Below are 16,285 nucleotides of genomic sequence, written 5' to 3'. Positions count from 1 at the left end.
ATTAAGATAAATATCTAAATTATTAGCCTATAATTTATGGATTATTGGAAAAGGGAATGCGTAAATAAAATATAAAATGAATATTAGCCTATATTTTGTCATTGAAAAGCGACTACTTGCAGTAGAAGAAAAACATTGCATCTATCTTCTGGATAATGAATAATTTGATATTTTGAAGATATCTTTCATGCAGTAAACTCAAATAGGCAAAAGATAACATCGTTATCATATGAAATTAAAAATCTTTTCATTTTCTAGTATTTCAATATCAAAGAAGATGCCTGGGTAAACTGGGTCATATATATATATATATCGTTGCCGGCCTTGTCTTTTAGCCAGACGGCGATGTACCCCACACGGAGTTGATTGAACAAAGTATATACTAGGTGAAGTTTCTAACGTAAGGTATTTTAGACTAGAAATTGGAATAATCGGATTTCCTGAAGAAATCCCATTGCTCCGAAATTTCTTAAGAGGCTATGAATATATAATCTGTCTTTTGTTCCTTGCACATTAGCGATTTACCTACTAATTTTGCTCTGTTTGTTTCTCTTCATTAATGTCAAGTCCAGGGACAGGTAATACATTCGATGGTTCAACTGCTACGTATGCCATTGTGATAATAGGTAAAAATTTTAGTTGATTTGCTTTGCTTTCGTTATTGGTTTTAGAAATGTAATTATGGATTGTGATTGATACGCAGCGGTCATTATTATAAAGGTAGTCATCTTAGTATACGTATGTCGTAAAATGTCTCAAAGACAAAGCAGCAACAATGTTTGTCCAGATTCTCAATTTCTGACACTAACCATGGATAAATTCCTCAACGACATGGAAAGGGAGAAGCCTATCAGGTTTACCTGCCAACAGCTACGGATTGCGACCGATAATTTCACCAACTTACTTGGTTCAGGTGGCTTCGGAGCTGTTTATAAAGGAATGTTTAGTAATGGAACCATGGTTGCAGTCAAAGTCCTGTATGGATCTTCTGATAAAAGGATAAAAGAACAGTTCATGGCGGAAGTAAGTACAATCGGAAGAGTTCACCATTTTAATCTGGTTCGACTTTACGGTTTCTGCTTCGAGCAGAACCTTAGAGCTCTTGTTTACGAGTACATGGAAAATGGTTCACTTGACAAGTTTTTGTTTGGTGAAGACAAGAAACTAGGATTCCAGCAGCTTCGGTCCATCGCAGTAGGCACGGCTAAAGGGATTGCTTACTTGCACGAAGAATGCCAACATCGTATCATCCACTACGATATAAAACCTGGAAATGTTCTGTTAGATGCCAAATTCTTGCCTAAAGTGGCTGACTTCGGATTGGCCAAGCTTTGCAACAGAGAAAACACACATGTAACGATGACAGGAGGAAGGGGTACTCCTGGATATGCAGCACCAGAGCTTTGGGCACCATATGCTGTTACACATAAATGTGATGTTTACAGCTTTGGGATGTTATTGTTTGAGATCATTGGTAAGAGAAGGAACTTTGATAGTAATCTTCCTGAAAGCCAAGAATGGTTTCCGAGATGGGTATGGAAGAAGGTTGAAGCTGGAAATGTTGTTGAGTTACTGATAGTGTGCGGATTTGAGGAGATGGACAAAGATACGGCCGAGAGAATGATGAAAACAGCTTTGTGGTGCGTTCAATATCAGCCAGATTCGAGGCCTTCGATGAGCATTGTGGTGAAAATGTTGGAAGGAGCATTGGAGATCCCTACCCCTCCAAATCCTTTTGCAACATATTTGATCAGTTCTAATGTTGTCCCTATTAATAATAATGGTTCAACTCACACCACTTGGACTGATACCTCTTGTGATTTGGAATCCTCTTCAATGGTAGCAAGGTCTACTTTAGCATGTGCAACTCCTGTCATGGAAAAATATGGAATTGAAATGGCCTCCACCTAGTTCAACTGGATCCTTTATCGGTTGTAAATTATATGCTACCACAATCATAATGAAAGGCATATTGGTTTGCTATTTCTATCACTCTTTAATTAGCTAGAAACTCTTTAAGCTTAGAGCAGTTTCGATGGACTTCATGATGGAACGCAGTTTTAGTATCAACTTTTAATTGCTGCTACTATTTCTGTGGAAAAAGGCGAGGAAAGGAAAACACAGGCACACACAAGGGTTGTAGAAAAAAGATTTATCATTTTTGTGTTAATAGTTGTTATATCATACCCATAAGTCTAATAAGATTATCATTGGTTGATCTTGGGATTGGGATTAAGTTTTGAGGACCTAATTAAAATTTTAAAAATTTTAGTGAACTTAATGAGATTTTTTTCAAAAAGATTAGGGTTTAATTAAAACTTTTAAAAATTTTGTGAAACTAATGAGAATTTGAAAAAAAATTAAAAGAGCTTAATTAAAATTAAAAAAGAAAAAAGAAAATAGGGCATAATAAAAATTCCCAAAAATTGGGATGAGATTAAATTAAAATTTTCAACAAATTTTAAGAAAAAATAAAAAATTTCAAAAATTTTGGGTCCCTTAGATATTGGTCTCCATTACGATCAGTAGATATTTAATAGGACAGTTAACGAGGATAAAAACAAAGGACAAATGTCACATAAAATGTTGATTGTGGATTTCAATCCTTCGTATAAAAAAGTTGACAACCTACAAGAAATGAGTTAATCCCAAAGCACCTTGAACTCTAAGATTAAGAAAAATATCACGTAGAAGGTAGGAGCAAGGTAAGCACAAATGAGACAGACATATAGCTTTCTATATTCATAAACATTTCTCTAAAGAAAAATTAATCTCCTAATTGATTTAAGGATTGAAAAGCAATAAGAATGCACCCTTGATAGAAATTTAATTTTATGTGTTTAATGTATTTATTTTTGGTCAATTTTTCAATAGAATACTATTAAACTTGTGATTTATTACTTAAATTTTATCAGGGACGCAATTGGAGTGTCAAAGTTCAAAAACAAGCAAAATCGAGCTAAATTGGAACAAAAGACAAGATGAAGAGTTGAATTGAAAATTGTAGAATTATTTTTAGGCTGATAAAAAATATCATATTTTTAACTTTGACAAAATCCTATATTTAGAACAAAATCTGATTTTATGGTTGGTTGTTAAGCATGATTTTAGAAGAAAATCATGTGAAACTGGTTTTTTGATAGGCCTATATAAAGGCTTGTAATTGTGGCATGAATACACACGGAAAATACTTGAATTTAAAAGGCAATTTAACACATTTTTGCGTCTATGGTATTTGAAGCAATCTGCCATTTCTTTTCTTTTTTATATTTTAGTCCAATTGATCTTTAAATTCTCTCTGTTCTTTACTTATTCATTCATTAAAATCCATTCTCGTAATCCAATCAAATATGATTAATTTCATTCTTAACTAATCTATTTAGCTTTAGGTTGGTCATCATTTCGATCGAGAATCGTGAGATATAAACTCGCGCTAAAATCTTATAACACAGTATTTATTATCTCTTCGGAATATAAGATAGTCACAATCTCCCTTTAAAGTTAATTCAATTTCAACTCAAAAAACACGTTGAGTTGGAGTAGTTTGGTGTACAGTTGGGGAAACAAGACGATCGTCTGCCACGTTCGAGTTTCTGTGAACAAATTGATGTGTCTATGTGGGAAAAAGGCTAGTTGGATTCTGTCAAGGGAGATGCTGATTGAATTTAAACGACTCACACGGTTGAAATTGTTAATTCAAGTTGGGCTATTCTAGATAGCAAGACTGCCGAGATCTTAAATTGCAGACACGTGTTACGTGGTTAGATAGTCCGCAAAGATTGGTTTGTAGGTCGTATTGGAATCAACTACACAAGAAAGACTTAATGGTTGAGGCGTCCTTGGCCACGATAATTAGCTTATCGTTTGGAAAGAAAATTTCATTTTCAAGGATTGACTCGAGTCTAGAATATTCCGAGTCTAATGTTAAGAATTTGCATATCTGATTTCCTAAATCAATTTCAATTATTTAATTTTCTTTTGCATTTATAATTCGATTATTATTTCGTTTTGTTCATTTTTATATTTTTAACCTTAATCAACTAAAATCCCTATTTAATTTATTTTCAGGTCAGCACGTTACAAGTCGTGGGCAAGACAACTGCCACAATTTTGAAATCTGATCATGCTAAAGACGATATTAGGAATCCTAATCCCTGTGGGATTAATCCTGCTTCTCTATACTACTGTTTAATTCAGTCAAAGTGTACAAAAATTTATATTTGGTGATCATAATAGCCATCAAACCTAAACCCTAAACTCAACTCTTACCCTCCACATCTTACCTTACTAATTTTGCAAATGAGTACCTTTTTACAAATTACAAGCATAACCAATGGTGAATATACAGTGCTACCTACAACAAAAAATTTATAGCGTCAGAAATTTATAGATGGCCATTAACATTTTGTATTCTGGCATTATCTAATAAATTGTGACCATTTCAATTTCATATTTTTTCATGACAGGAGTTGCATATATTGAAGCAGAGCTTGCTAGTAATGAGGACGACTCTGAACAACTAGAGGTATCGGTGCTAGTAGAGGTATTACTATTAGGCTCCATTGAAGAAGCTTCAAAAGGATTTGAAGGTGCAGGAATCTCCACTCCTCCTTCCAACATTTTCACCACGATGCTCATCAAAGGCCTCGATTCAGGCCGATATTGAATGCACCACAAAGCTGTTTTCATCATTCTCTCCGCCGTATCTCTATCCATATCCTCAATTCCGCAGACCATCATTAACTCCACATGATTTTCAGTCTCAGTATTTTTCCATACCCATCTTGGAAACCATTCTTGGCTTTCAGGTAGATTTGTATCAAGGTTCCTTCTCTTACCAATGATCTCAAACAATAACATCCCAAAGCTGTAAACATCACATTTATGTGTAATAGGATATGGCATCCAAAGCTCTGGTGCTGCATATCCAGGAGTACCCCTTCCTCTTGTCATTGTTACATGTGTCTTTTCCCTGTTACAAAGCTTGGCTAATCCGAAATCCGCCACTTTAGGCAAGAAGTTGGCATCCAATAGAATATTTCCTGGTTTTATGTCGTAGTGGATAATCCGTTGTTGGCATTCTTCGTGCAAGTAAGCAATCCCTTTAGCAGTGCCTATTGCTATTGCTTGAAGCTGTTGGAATCCCAGTTTCTTGTCTTCACCAAATAAAAACTTGTCAAGCGAACCATTTACCATGTACTCGTATACAAGAGCTCTAAGATTCAGGTCAAAACAGAAACCGTAAAGTCGAACCAGATTAACATGGTGAACTCTTCCGATTGTACTCACTTCCGCCATGAACTGTTCTTCTATCCTTTTATCGGAATCTCCATGCAGGACTTTGACAGCTACCATGGTTCCGTTACTAAAAATTCCTTTATAAACAGTTCCAAAGCCACCTGAACCAAGTAAATTGGTGAAATTATCGGTCGCAATCCGTAGCTGTTGGGAGGTAAACCGAATAGGCTTCTCCTTTTCCATTTCGTTGAGGAATTTATCCATGTTTAGTGTTAGAGATTGAGTTTCGGGGCAAACACTATCGCTGCTTTCTCTTCCAAGTCTTTCACGGCATAGACGGCATACGTATACAATAACAAATACCTTTAGAAGTAAGGCCACTGCAATATGTAAGAAATATTAGTTAGAATTTACATGAATCCAAACAAAAAGCAAAGCAATTGAAAGTATACCTATAGTGGCGACGATAATTATAGTAAGAGCCTGGTTGAACGGGATAGTGATTTCTTTTATATCCGGGAATTGATCATCGCCACGATCACCTGTCCCTGGAATGGACCTGAAAGAAGACATAAAAGTGCAGCAAAAATAGTAGATTATGTATGTTGATTAACTGATTGTAAATCGCCAACGTGCACGCACAATTTAAGGAAAGAATGGTATGATAAGGTTGCACAATTTCTAAGAATTTTCGAAACTGGACTTTACTCGTTCAACTCCGTGTCTTGGTTGATAATTAAAATAGGTAAACTACACCATTAGTGCTAAATTATGGGTATATTTTTGTTTTGGTCACTTAATTAAAATAGTTACAATTTGATCATTGAACCATTAAAAAGCTTTCATTTAAGTTATTAGACTAAATCGATGTTATATGGCTTTCTTTGTTCGCACCATCTACCCTAATCAAAAGCTCTCTTTCCTTTTCTTTTCTAAAATTCAATTTTTTTCATGAAACAACTTTAGATGTCGCGACGAACCAAAATTCAAATAGTTTTTCTCAATCTCTAACACTGATTGTCAAATTGATTTGGATCTAAGACATATTTTTCTGCTCGTTGATGAATTGTAACGACCTAAAAAAATGTAGGTAATGGAAAGTGAATTATTGGGTCTCCGTTTCGGTAAAACGGACTCGTAAAATAATTATTAAAAATATTTATAGCATTAATTATAAGACCAATTAGATTTTAGTTAAGTGAATTTAGTTGAATTAAAGTTAATTGAGTATTAAGACTAAATTGAATTAAGTGTGAAAGTTAATTATAAAATAGAAAAGATGAAAGGACTAAACTAATAATTAAACCATAAAAAGTGAAAAGTGTGTGGTAATTATGAATACATGTGTAATAAATATATGTATATACTTATTAATTAAGTAAAAGATATTTATATATTATATTATTATAATATAAAGTTACAGAAATAAAAGAAATAAAAGATAGAAAAGAGAATAGAAACAGAGTAGCAAAACGAAAACAGAGAAGAAAAGAAGGAAAGAAAGAAAAGGGAAAATTTAGGTTTTGAGGTTCTAAGCTCAATTGGTAAGTCAAATTAAGTCCTTTTCTTATAATTTTTGAGTTTTGGTATCCTAGAACTAAGTATTATTGGATTTATGTTGAAATTTTGTAAGATACTAGATTTTTTAGACATGGTTCATGTTAGAAGTTAGTAAAGGATTTAATTGTAAAATAAAGTGTAAGTTTTGAATAGTAGGGAGTAAATTGAAAGAATCCCGAAATTTGGGATTTATAGTGAAATTGAAGAATTAAAGAATTGAGATATGATTATTGAATTAAGATGGAAATTGTACTAAAAAGCGAATTAAATACCCTATTAACTAGTTGGGCTAGTCGGATATAGTTGGCATGCCATAGGATATGGAAGAATACGGGTTTTTGCGGCTTCATCGATCGAGCACTTATGTGCCGACTCATCATCATTGATTCGATACTTTGTGTGTCGAATACTGTTATCGTTACTGTTACAGATTCAGCACTTTGTGTGTTGAATATTGTTACTATTATCGCCATTCTTGATCGACATCGATAAGGTACTATGTACCGTTTTAGGCACAATGTGTCATACTGGTGTGTTTGGTTGGATCTGTGTATCCGCCAAAGTCCGAGTCAAGTTAATAGGGGTAAATGAATAATTTTGATAATATAAATTTTATTGAATGATCTTGAAAATGAATTGCAATGAGATATTAAATTGAGATACTGAATGAAATGTATGAACCATGGGTTCAAGAAATAGATAATGATATAGTTCATGAAATGTTTTGGTAGTATGAGATGATGTAAAATCAAGTGAAATTATCTCAAATGTGTTTTGATTAAAAGTGTAAAGTGAAATTGAATCGAATTGTGATTGACTCGAAAGTGAATTTGAAATAGAAAAATGATTTGAATATCCTATGAAATAGTGAAATAATATGTGAATTTAATTGAATACAAGTTATTGAAATTTATTTATGGATTTAATGTATAAATTGAGTGTTAAAGTTATTATAAGTGTAAATTGATTATAAATGAACGCATCGAATTGAAAGATAGTTATTATTGTTGTTGTTGTTGAAACAAGTTGATTTAATGTATTAAATGTTTATTGAAAGATTATTAGTATAAATTGAATATGTATATTTATTTGTATAATGTTATAAATTTGAATTATAGTAATACCACTGAGTATACCCATACTCAGCGTACGGTTGTTTCCATGCGCAGGACAGTTGAAAGCCAGGGTCTGGTCCAGCATCCAGAGCAATCCCGACCTCAAAGAAATTTTAGTGATGTACATTCTTTGATAATGTGACATGTATCTAGGTGATGTATTGATTAAATTATGTTGTGTCTGCTATTTATTCGTGAATTAGTTATAAGTTATTTGATATGTTCAGTAATGTTTCGTAACCCTATTTCAGCGACGATTTAGGGTTAAGGGGTGTTACATGAATATTGATTCATCATACCGATAATCGAATCGTCGTTTAGAACTCGTCAACAGAATTTAAAAAAAAATTTATTAGCCCAATGACTTACATAAAATTTTTTGAATAGTTTAATAATTTAAATGAAAATTTTCAAATAGTTCAATAATCAAAATATAACTTTTTAGTAAGTGACCAAAATGAAAACTTTCCCATAATTTAATGAGTAATTAGTGCAATTTACCAATTAAAATACTAGTAAGTTGAAAAGACATTTATTATTCAATAAATATTTTATGATTATATGCAATTAAATTTGGATTTCTGGTTTGACTTCTCAACATTTGGAGTTGAATTATCTATTCCGTTTCCTTCAGTCATAATTTTCAATAAATATTTTGATTAGCATTCAACATCAAAAGCCTTGTATTATTCACCATGAAAACTACACAGGTGAAGGTATGGTTGAGTTAATTAAACCCTACGATTTAAAAAATACTTTGAGAAAAACGACGGTCAATTCTTCCGGAAACTGAAATAAAAATGATGAAGATGAAGAGAGGATGCTACTTGAGATCAAATCAGCCGGGTAATTAGGATTAATTTTGAAGCCCCTAAAATACCATCAGCTTTAGCGGTTTTCAAAGAATATGGTTTTATTTTAGGCGACCTTCTATTTTCTTTTTTGATTATTGTGTAATTGTGTTTGTTTCTTTGGATCTGTCAACTCACTTAATAAATCCAGATGGTTAAGTTTAAAAGAAACGTAAGGGAAAAAAGTTGTTTGTGAAGATCTTAAAGTCTTAGAATAAAAAACCGTAGGCAGTCGATAATAATAGTAATAATAAAGAAAATGCAAGATCCCTCTTTTGCAATTTTTTTTAATTACAGAATACAACAATTAAACGGATGGGGCACAACAACTACTACCCTATATATATATATATATATATATTACCTACCTGTCTGTCTGTCTGTCTATCAAATACTGCTATATCCTAAGAAGCAAGAATAATCCATGGTGAGCATTGTCAGGCAGTTCACACAAACCTTACAAAAATAAACCAAAACAAAAGAACAATTTTTCCAAGTTTCTCATTTCAAATTTTTATCCCGAGCCAGACCAACCTGGTACACCACATGGCTTCACCTATTACAAAAGTCACTGCCATCACCACATCATCTTTTTTCGTCTCGTCTCTTTTCTTTCTTTTTCTTTTCTTTTCTTTTCCCTTTTTTTCTTTCCTATTAACCAAAGGGTCTTCACCAATCCAGTTGTGAGAATTGTATCTCAATCTTGGGATTGGTGAAACTCATTTTGAATGGATAACGAATTACTATTTTATTTTCCTCTTTTAGACATGACAGTGATGATGATCAGATAACTGAACTTGCCAGCGATAGTTCGTGGAGCTCAGTTAACATCCACTCCTCACCTGTTTGCCCGCCGAGTACAATCGCCCTTGTCCCACCAACAACACAAGTACTGTGACCCCAAGCAAACCTCGGCGGTCGCCCTGGCACATTCAGTATCCTCCACGTAGGTTTTTCATCGGTTGGGTCCAGGATATAAAGTTGGGAAGCTGAGTGAAGACCAGCAACAGACCCACCAAAGATGAGGATTCTTCCACCAGGAAGGCTCACGGCAACATGATCAAGTCTTGGAGGGGGAGCTATGCCACCTGGATTTCCAGCACCAGGCATTCCACTCCCAGTTACACATCTCCAACATGGTTCCTCTTCACTTAAATCCATTGTGAATACATCACTGGAACGGAACCGGAGTGGACCACTCTTAGCAAGACCCCCAAACATCAATATTTTCCTACCACCATATACTGACAGTGTGTGACCCAAGCGTGAAGGTGGGGTCCATGCTACAGGTATCTCTCTCCACACAGGTTTTTCCATTGAAAGATCAAGCAGGAAAGTATCACTAAGCAGTACTCCTGAATCTGCACAACCACCAGAAACAATCAGCTTTGTCCCATCGAGAGTGCAGGAGCTGTGCCATGATCTAGGAAGTGGTGGAGCCAATCCTGAGATCTCTCGCCAGGTTGGAGGCTTTGCATCCAAATCTAGCACAAAAACATCATTAAGCAGGCCCTGCCTTCCACAACCTCCGAATACCACCAGATGAGACCCATTTACACAAGATAGTGTATGTCCCCAACGACCCGGTGGAGGAGAGCTCACCTGGACATGTTGCCACTCAGGGTTGCTTGAATTTAGATCCAACACAAAGGTGTCATTCATTGGTTGCATGTTTACCCCTTCACCACCAAAAAGCACAACACGATTGCCAACAGCACAAGCACTAAAGTTGCACCGTGAAGGTTCAACAGCACCTCCAACAGTAAGTTTCCTCCATGCAGCTGCTTCAAGAGTGGTCAATTCCCTTGCCAGCCTCACCCACCCAAGTCTCTTAGCACCAGGAACCGTCTCTAAAACACGAGTAGTCTCACAACCCCATGCATTTTGACAGACCATCCGCCAAAGATCCTCATTTTTTGTCAGCTCATAAAGTCGCCTACAGACGGAACCAACTGATGCAATATCTCTTGGTGTCAATCGTGAAAGTATCTTGAGAGACAGCACCTCATCACTCAATTGCAATATCCCACAAAGCCCACGAGAGACATTTCGGTCTCCAACTACAACAGGACAAAAAGCAGAAAATCCAGTTCGAGAACGATCAGATGACTTCAAAGACTCCTTTATAGAAGATACTGACACTGGACCTAGATCAATGTTTGCCTCTGTGAAGAACTGGATCCCAATAACATGAGTGATTGTCTCATCATCTCCGTATATAGGTGTAAGACGCAATCTGTTCATCAATGGAGATCCATCCTTTCTAAAATTCAACAACTCGCCTTGGAATTCAATTCCCTCGTCAAGGCATCTTCTTATTTCTGAAACAACGGTGGAATCCACCAATGGGTGTCGTCTTTTTGCAAATGGTCCTCTACATTGCAAGAAACGGCTGAAATAAAACACACTAAATATCAGAGAAAAGCAGAAAAACTTACAACAATCAGTAACTCATCGCAAGATGAATGATAATTATACTTTTTTCACTTTCCAAGAGAAAATTTATGGGTGGCAAGGTGCATAACTTAAGTAAATAGAAACAATAAACAAAAATTTGCAAGACAACTTTAGTAAGTAGTGTACAATATCAATAATACAATATGTGGAGTAGGGGGTATGAGACTTCAAATTTAAAATGAAGCACCATTAATTGAAACAAAAAGAACACAAAAGGATACATTTTAGAAAAAAAAGTGGCAACGCAACATAGAGCCATCATCAAGGCATCACCATTAGCTCCTCCCTCATGCAGTTGTAACAAACAAGTATAAATCACCAACACAAACAGATATGCAACTTTAGAGGCCTCATAATGCCAAGGAAAGTACAAATTACCATCTCTAGAACACATGGCTAACTATCAAAGTAGTTTCATAGTGCATTGAAAACATGAGCAACAAATAATTCATCGATGCATAAATGATCCAAAACCATTCAAAAGAACCATAAACAACAATTCTATGAAAAAATAAGAAACATTAATATAACACAAAACATTAGCTAAAAAAAGAAAAACTTCCTCAGGTAGTGGCAAAAACCTTTTATTGATATGTAAAACAAAGATGCAAAACTACTCAAAAGAACAATCAGTGGTTCAATTACGCAAATTATACTATGTAAGTCAGAAATTGGTGTAGCTTACAAATATCAAAGAATAATAGAAATCAAAGATAATGAATAAGATGGTAACAGTCATCAGCTTCAACTTAAAACGTAGACAAACAGAGAAAGAGATATTTTTACAGCCATAATATAGAAAGATATTAATAGTTCATTCTATCCAACTGCATTCTTTAGAAACAACAGAAAATATAATATAAAAACAGAAGGTGCCCCCTAGGGCAGGAACCTTTTATCAACTGTAGGATGATTTGAAGCATTGAAAGTCTAAAGCAACCAAGATGAAGTAAAAAAACAGCACATATACAAATCAACAAGCAGCATGCCCACTTGATATAAGCTTCCAATCCCTAATCTCAATATCAATATCACAGTGATAAGCCATCAAAAAAATATATCACACTTCTAAAGGTATAAACTAGTTAAATACCAAAAATGCTACACAGGTTGAACTGTTGAAGGTTCTCCTTCTAGCGTAAATCCTGTTCTACTGGAACCACAGAACATCTCAGAACATTAAATCTCAAAGTTCACACCAAAACTCCCCCAGATTAGTTACTTCCTAGTTAATGTATACTTTGTAATACATTCTGACCAAACATTTTATTTAAGGAAATCAATACCATCAGTGCTAATTTTAAGTTGGTTCCAGACAGAAATATGAGGCACTGCCACACACCTGAGATGATGTGCATGTTACACAGCCTGAAACATTAATGAGGGTAGCATCTTTAAAAAAAACCCTTACATAGAAACTTCAAAAGGGCACTTCCCAGATCTATATTCATTAAACTGCAAACGAATTTTGGGTTTCTCAGTAGAACAGATAACATGTCAAAAGTTAAGTAATATTACCTATCTTGGAATATTTTCAACAATCTTTAGCCATAAACACAATACCCCCCACCAAATGCCAAATAACCATTAGGGAAAAAAAGGTGGATAAAAAAAACCCAATAAGGGTTTTAATTAATCAATAAATTCTACCGCAGAGAACTAAGACAATAGTATATTTTATATTATATCTGCACCCATTTCATACACTACTAAAAAGCAACCTAAGAATCTAAAAAAAGAGCTCCACCGAAGTGATATACGGAAAACAAATGAGGAAACAAAAAATATAAGAGATAATTTAATAACAATTCTCAAACAACATAAAGGAAGCAGAAAACGTAAAAGGGACTAACCAATTGCGGCCAAGAACTTCCTCGGCGCGATAACCGGTAACCATCTCAAAGACGGTATTGACATAAATGATGGGATGGTCGGACTCGAGAGCATCGGTGACGACAAAGCCACAAGGAGCCGTTTGCAGCGAGGTGGGAATAGGGAAAGGAACAGGGGCGCCATCGTTGAGCAAGAAGCCCTCATCTTCATCTCCACTCAGATCAGAATTACTATCCCACTCCATATATTTCTAGAAAAAAAGGGGGAAAAAGAGGCAATCGAGGCGGCGGGGTGTTGTTCTTCAACCCATGGAGAAGAAGAGGGAGATAGCAGAAGAAGAAGGGGATGGAGCTGGGATTCAGTGCGAGAGAAGGGAAGGGGGAGAGATAATGATGAGTGGTGTGCAATGTTTCGGCAAATTAAGCTGAGGCCTCTGGTGAAGGAAAGGGAGAGATAGACAGTTGTACACATTACATTTCAATTGTGCCTTTCTCCTTGTTCGGTCCAACTATCTTCGCTTTTGGGCTTTTGTTTTCTGATGATATATCTCATTGAATTTTGGGTCCACTGCAGTCAAAGTCACTCAACTATTAGTAAATTTACGTTTCGGTCATTCAATTTCAAAAAATTATAAAATGGTCATTAAACTATTCTAAAGTTTTCATTTTAAGTCACTAGACTGTTAAAATCGTTGTTGTATGGCCTTCTCTGTTTACACCGCCTGCACCAACCGAAAGCTCTCATTTCCTTTCTTTTCTACAATTTTTTTTATCCATAAATCTATGAACTAAAATTTAAACAGTTTTCTTCTCTAATCTTCGACATTGACTGCCAAATTGACTTGTATCTAATGTATGTTATTCTGCTCGTCGATGGGTACTGATCCACCATACTGATCATTGAATCTTTACTTAGAGCTCGCTAGCCGAATTTTTAAGAAAAAAACAGAACAACTCAATGACTTGAATAAATTTTTTTAATAGTTTAGTGACTTGAATGAAAACTATAGAATAATTCAGTGACTATTTTGTAACTTTTTAATACTTTAAGATAACAATTCTAACATGCGATCAGGCAAGGATAGCAATTCTAACATGTGACTAGGCAAGGATAGCTTTAGCTGTCTAAGGTGAGGTAGAAATTATTTCATAATAACTTATTTTAATCTTTAATTTATCGTGTTTGTCAAATCATTCAAAATTTGATAGATTGTTAATTTTATTAACGTGACATTAAAAAATTAATAATATTTAAAATTTATATTTTTTATTTTAAAAATTTAATTAATCGTTGACATGGCAATCCACGTTAATAAAGTTAATAAACTTTATCTTTTGATCAATTTTGAGTTGATTTGACAAATAGCACAAGTTTCTGAGCTAAAATTGGCAAAAATTAAATGGAAAGTTGAATTTTTTTATGAAATTAGAGGATCAAATAAGTCATTATACTTAAATTATATTTAGTGCAATTATTTTTAGGAGGTTAAAAACAAATTCAAGGTATGTTTAACATGTCAGAAGCATTTTAGGAAACTAATATGACGGGTCACAATTACATATTTTACCATTTCTCAGCTTAAAAATCAAATACGTGTAAATATGGAACAACATAAATTTATTAAAGAATTATGAAATCAATATTCATTAAAATTCTTATTTAAAAAATAAAGTTTAAAATTTTCAAATAAGATTAATAGAAAGTAAAAAATTTAAAAGTAACTTTTGGAATGTTATCTCCATATTAATTTCTTCAAACCTAACAAATTTTCAAGCAAGAAATCAAATATTTATAATAAAAAATGGTAAACTATCAAAATAGTCACTTCTGCTTATCTCATATTACATTTTAGTCACTTATATTTGAAATATTACGTTTCAATTACTTATGTCAATGTGTTATAACATTTTAGTCACTGAGCTGGTAATTGCCATTAGCGATGTAACGGTAAGTTGACGTGGCACGTTAAATCATCATTTCAAACAAAAATGTTAGGTTAAATTATACAATTGGTCTCCATATTTTTTTCGTTTTGAGCAATTTAATTTTTTATTTCTTTCATGTTCTTTAAACTTTCTCGTTCTTTAGTTTTCATTCTCTTCTGCTTCTCCATTTGTTTTCATCCCTTCTCCATCTCTTTTAACGTAGTTTTTTATATTTTCCATTTGTTAAAATTAGTCCCTATACTTTTTTTGAACAATTTAAATTTTTTTATTTCTTTATTTTCTTCCCTTTAGTTTTAACAAATGGAATATATAGAAAACTACATTAAAAGAGATAAAGAAGGAGGAAAAGCAGAAGAAGAGAATAAAAAAAGAAAAAAAAAGCTAAAATAACATAAAAGGAAAAAAAATACATTACTCAAAACGAAAAAATATAGGGACCAATTATATAATTCAACCTGAAATTTTTGTTTGAAACGATGATTTAACGTGCCACATCATCTTACCATTACACCGTTAATAACAAAAAATGGCTGAGTGACTAAAATGTTACAACACGTTAATGTAAGTGGCTAAAATGTAACATTTCAAACATAAGTTATTAAAATGTAACCTGAAGTAAACAAAAATGACTATTTCAACAATTTACCCAAAAAATCAACCGGGAAGAGCATTAAATGCAAAAGAAAAAAAAAACCCTAAAAGAATATTTACAAAGTTATTTCTTTAGTAGAATGGTTTGCATGTCAGGTTTGGAGTTAAAAAAAAAAATTGAGTTACACTTAAATTAATTTTAGATAAATTTGAAAGATGATTTTAAAGTTTGGATTTTTATTCGTTATTTAGAAGGAAATATATTTAAAAATCTGGAAATTGTTGCCGGAATCTAAAAGATTATAAACATTTTGATTAAAATATCAAGTTTGATGAAACAATAACTATTTTACAAAAAGGAAAAAAATGGAAAGTGTTATTTTAATTTTATATTTAAAAGGAAACTGAGGCGGCAGGCCAACACATGGGTCCGCCCTTGATTCTAACATTGATCCTCCATAGTCCATACTATGTAGGGTATGTGATTCTAACATTGATCCTCCATACTCACAAATTAAAATTATTTTTATTTTAAAATAGTACATATTTCACATATTGTTATCAATTAGTTTCAAGCCATAGATTTATTGTATGTTATTTTAAATACATTTGTGTTTTGAATTCATAGTTTCATAGAATTTCTAATATTAATAAAAAAATAATTATTAGCTACATTAAAATTATAATTAAAGAA

The 16,285-nt window shown here is 33.6% G+C and overlaps 3 protein-coding genes across 3 annotated transcripts; 1 reads left to right on the top strand and 2 right to left on the bottom strand.

The window, feature by feature from the left end:
* The first annotated feature begins 566 nt into the window (after positions 1-566).
* On the top strand, positions 567-1,911 carry LOC105767373 (rust resistance kinase Lr10). The gene has a single exon (XM_052630936.1). The coding sequence runs from the start codon at positions 751-753 to the stop codon at positions 1,909-1,911; it is 1,161 nt and encodes a 386-aa protein (XP_052486896.1). The 5' UTR covers positions 567-750.
* Positions 1,912-4,032: 2,121 nt separating this feature from the next.
* On the bottom strand, positions 4,033-5,891 carry LOC105767372 (rust resistance kinase Lr10). The gene is made up of 2 exons (XM_012586880.2): positions 5,691-5,891; positions 4,033-5,618 (listed from the first exon to the last, which is right to left on the bottom strand). The coding sequence occupies exons 1-2, from the start codon at positions 5,809-5,811 to the stop codon at positions 4,423-4,425; spliced, it is 1,317 nt and encodes a 438-aa protein (XP_012442334.1). The 5' UTR covers positions 5,812-5,891; the 3' UTR covers positions 4,033-4,422.
* Positions 5,892-9,012: 3,121 nt separating this feature from the next.
* Positions 9,013-13,553, bottom strand: LOC105767369 (adagio protein 1). The gene is made up of 2 exons (XM_012586877.2): positions 13,075-13,553; positions 9,013-11,156 (listed from the first exon to the last, which is right to left on the bottom strand). The coding sequence occupies exons 1-2, from the start codon at positions 13,296-13,298 to the stop codon at positions 9,548-9,550; spliced, it is 1,833 nt and encodes a 610-aa protein (XP_012442331.1). The 5' UTR covers positions 13,299-13,553; the 3' UTR covers positions 9,013-9,547.
* Between the last annotated feature and the right edge of the window lie 2,732 nt (positions 13,554-16,285).

Source organism: Gossypium raimondii, chromosome 5 (assembly GCF_025698545.1).
Source record: "Gossypium raimondii isolate GPD5lz chromosome 5, ASM2569854v1, whole genome shotgun sequence".
Lineage (NCBI taxonomy): Eukaryota > Viridiplantae > Streptophyta > Magnoliopsida > Malvales > Malvaceae > Gossypium > Gossypium raimondii.
This window is presented reverse-complemented; position numbering and strand designations above follow the sequence as displayed.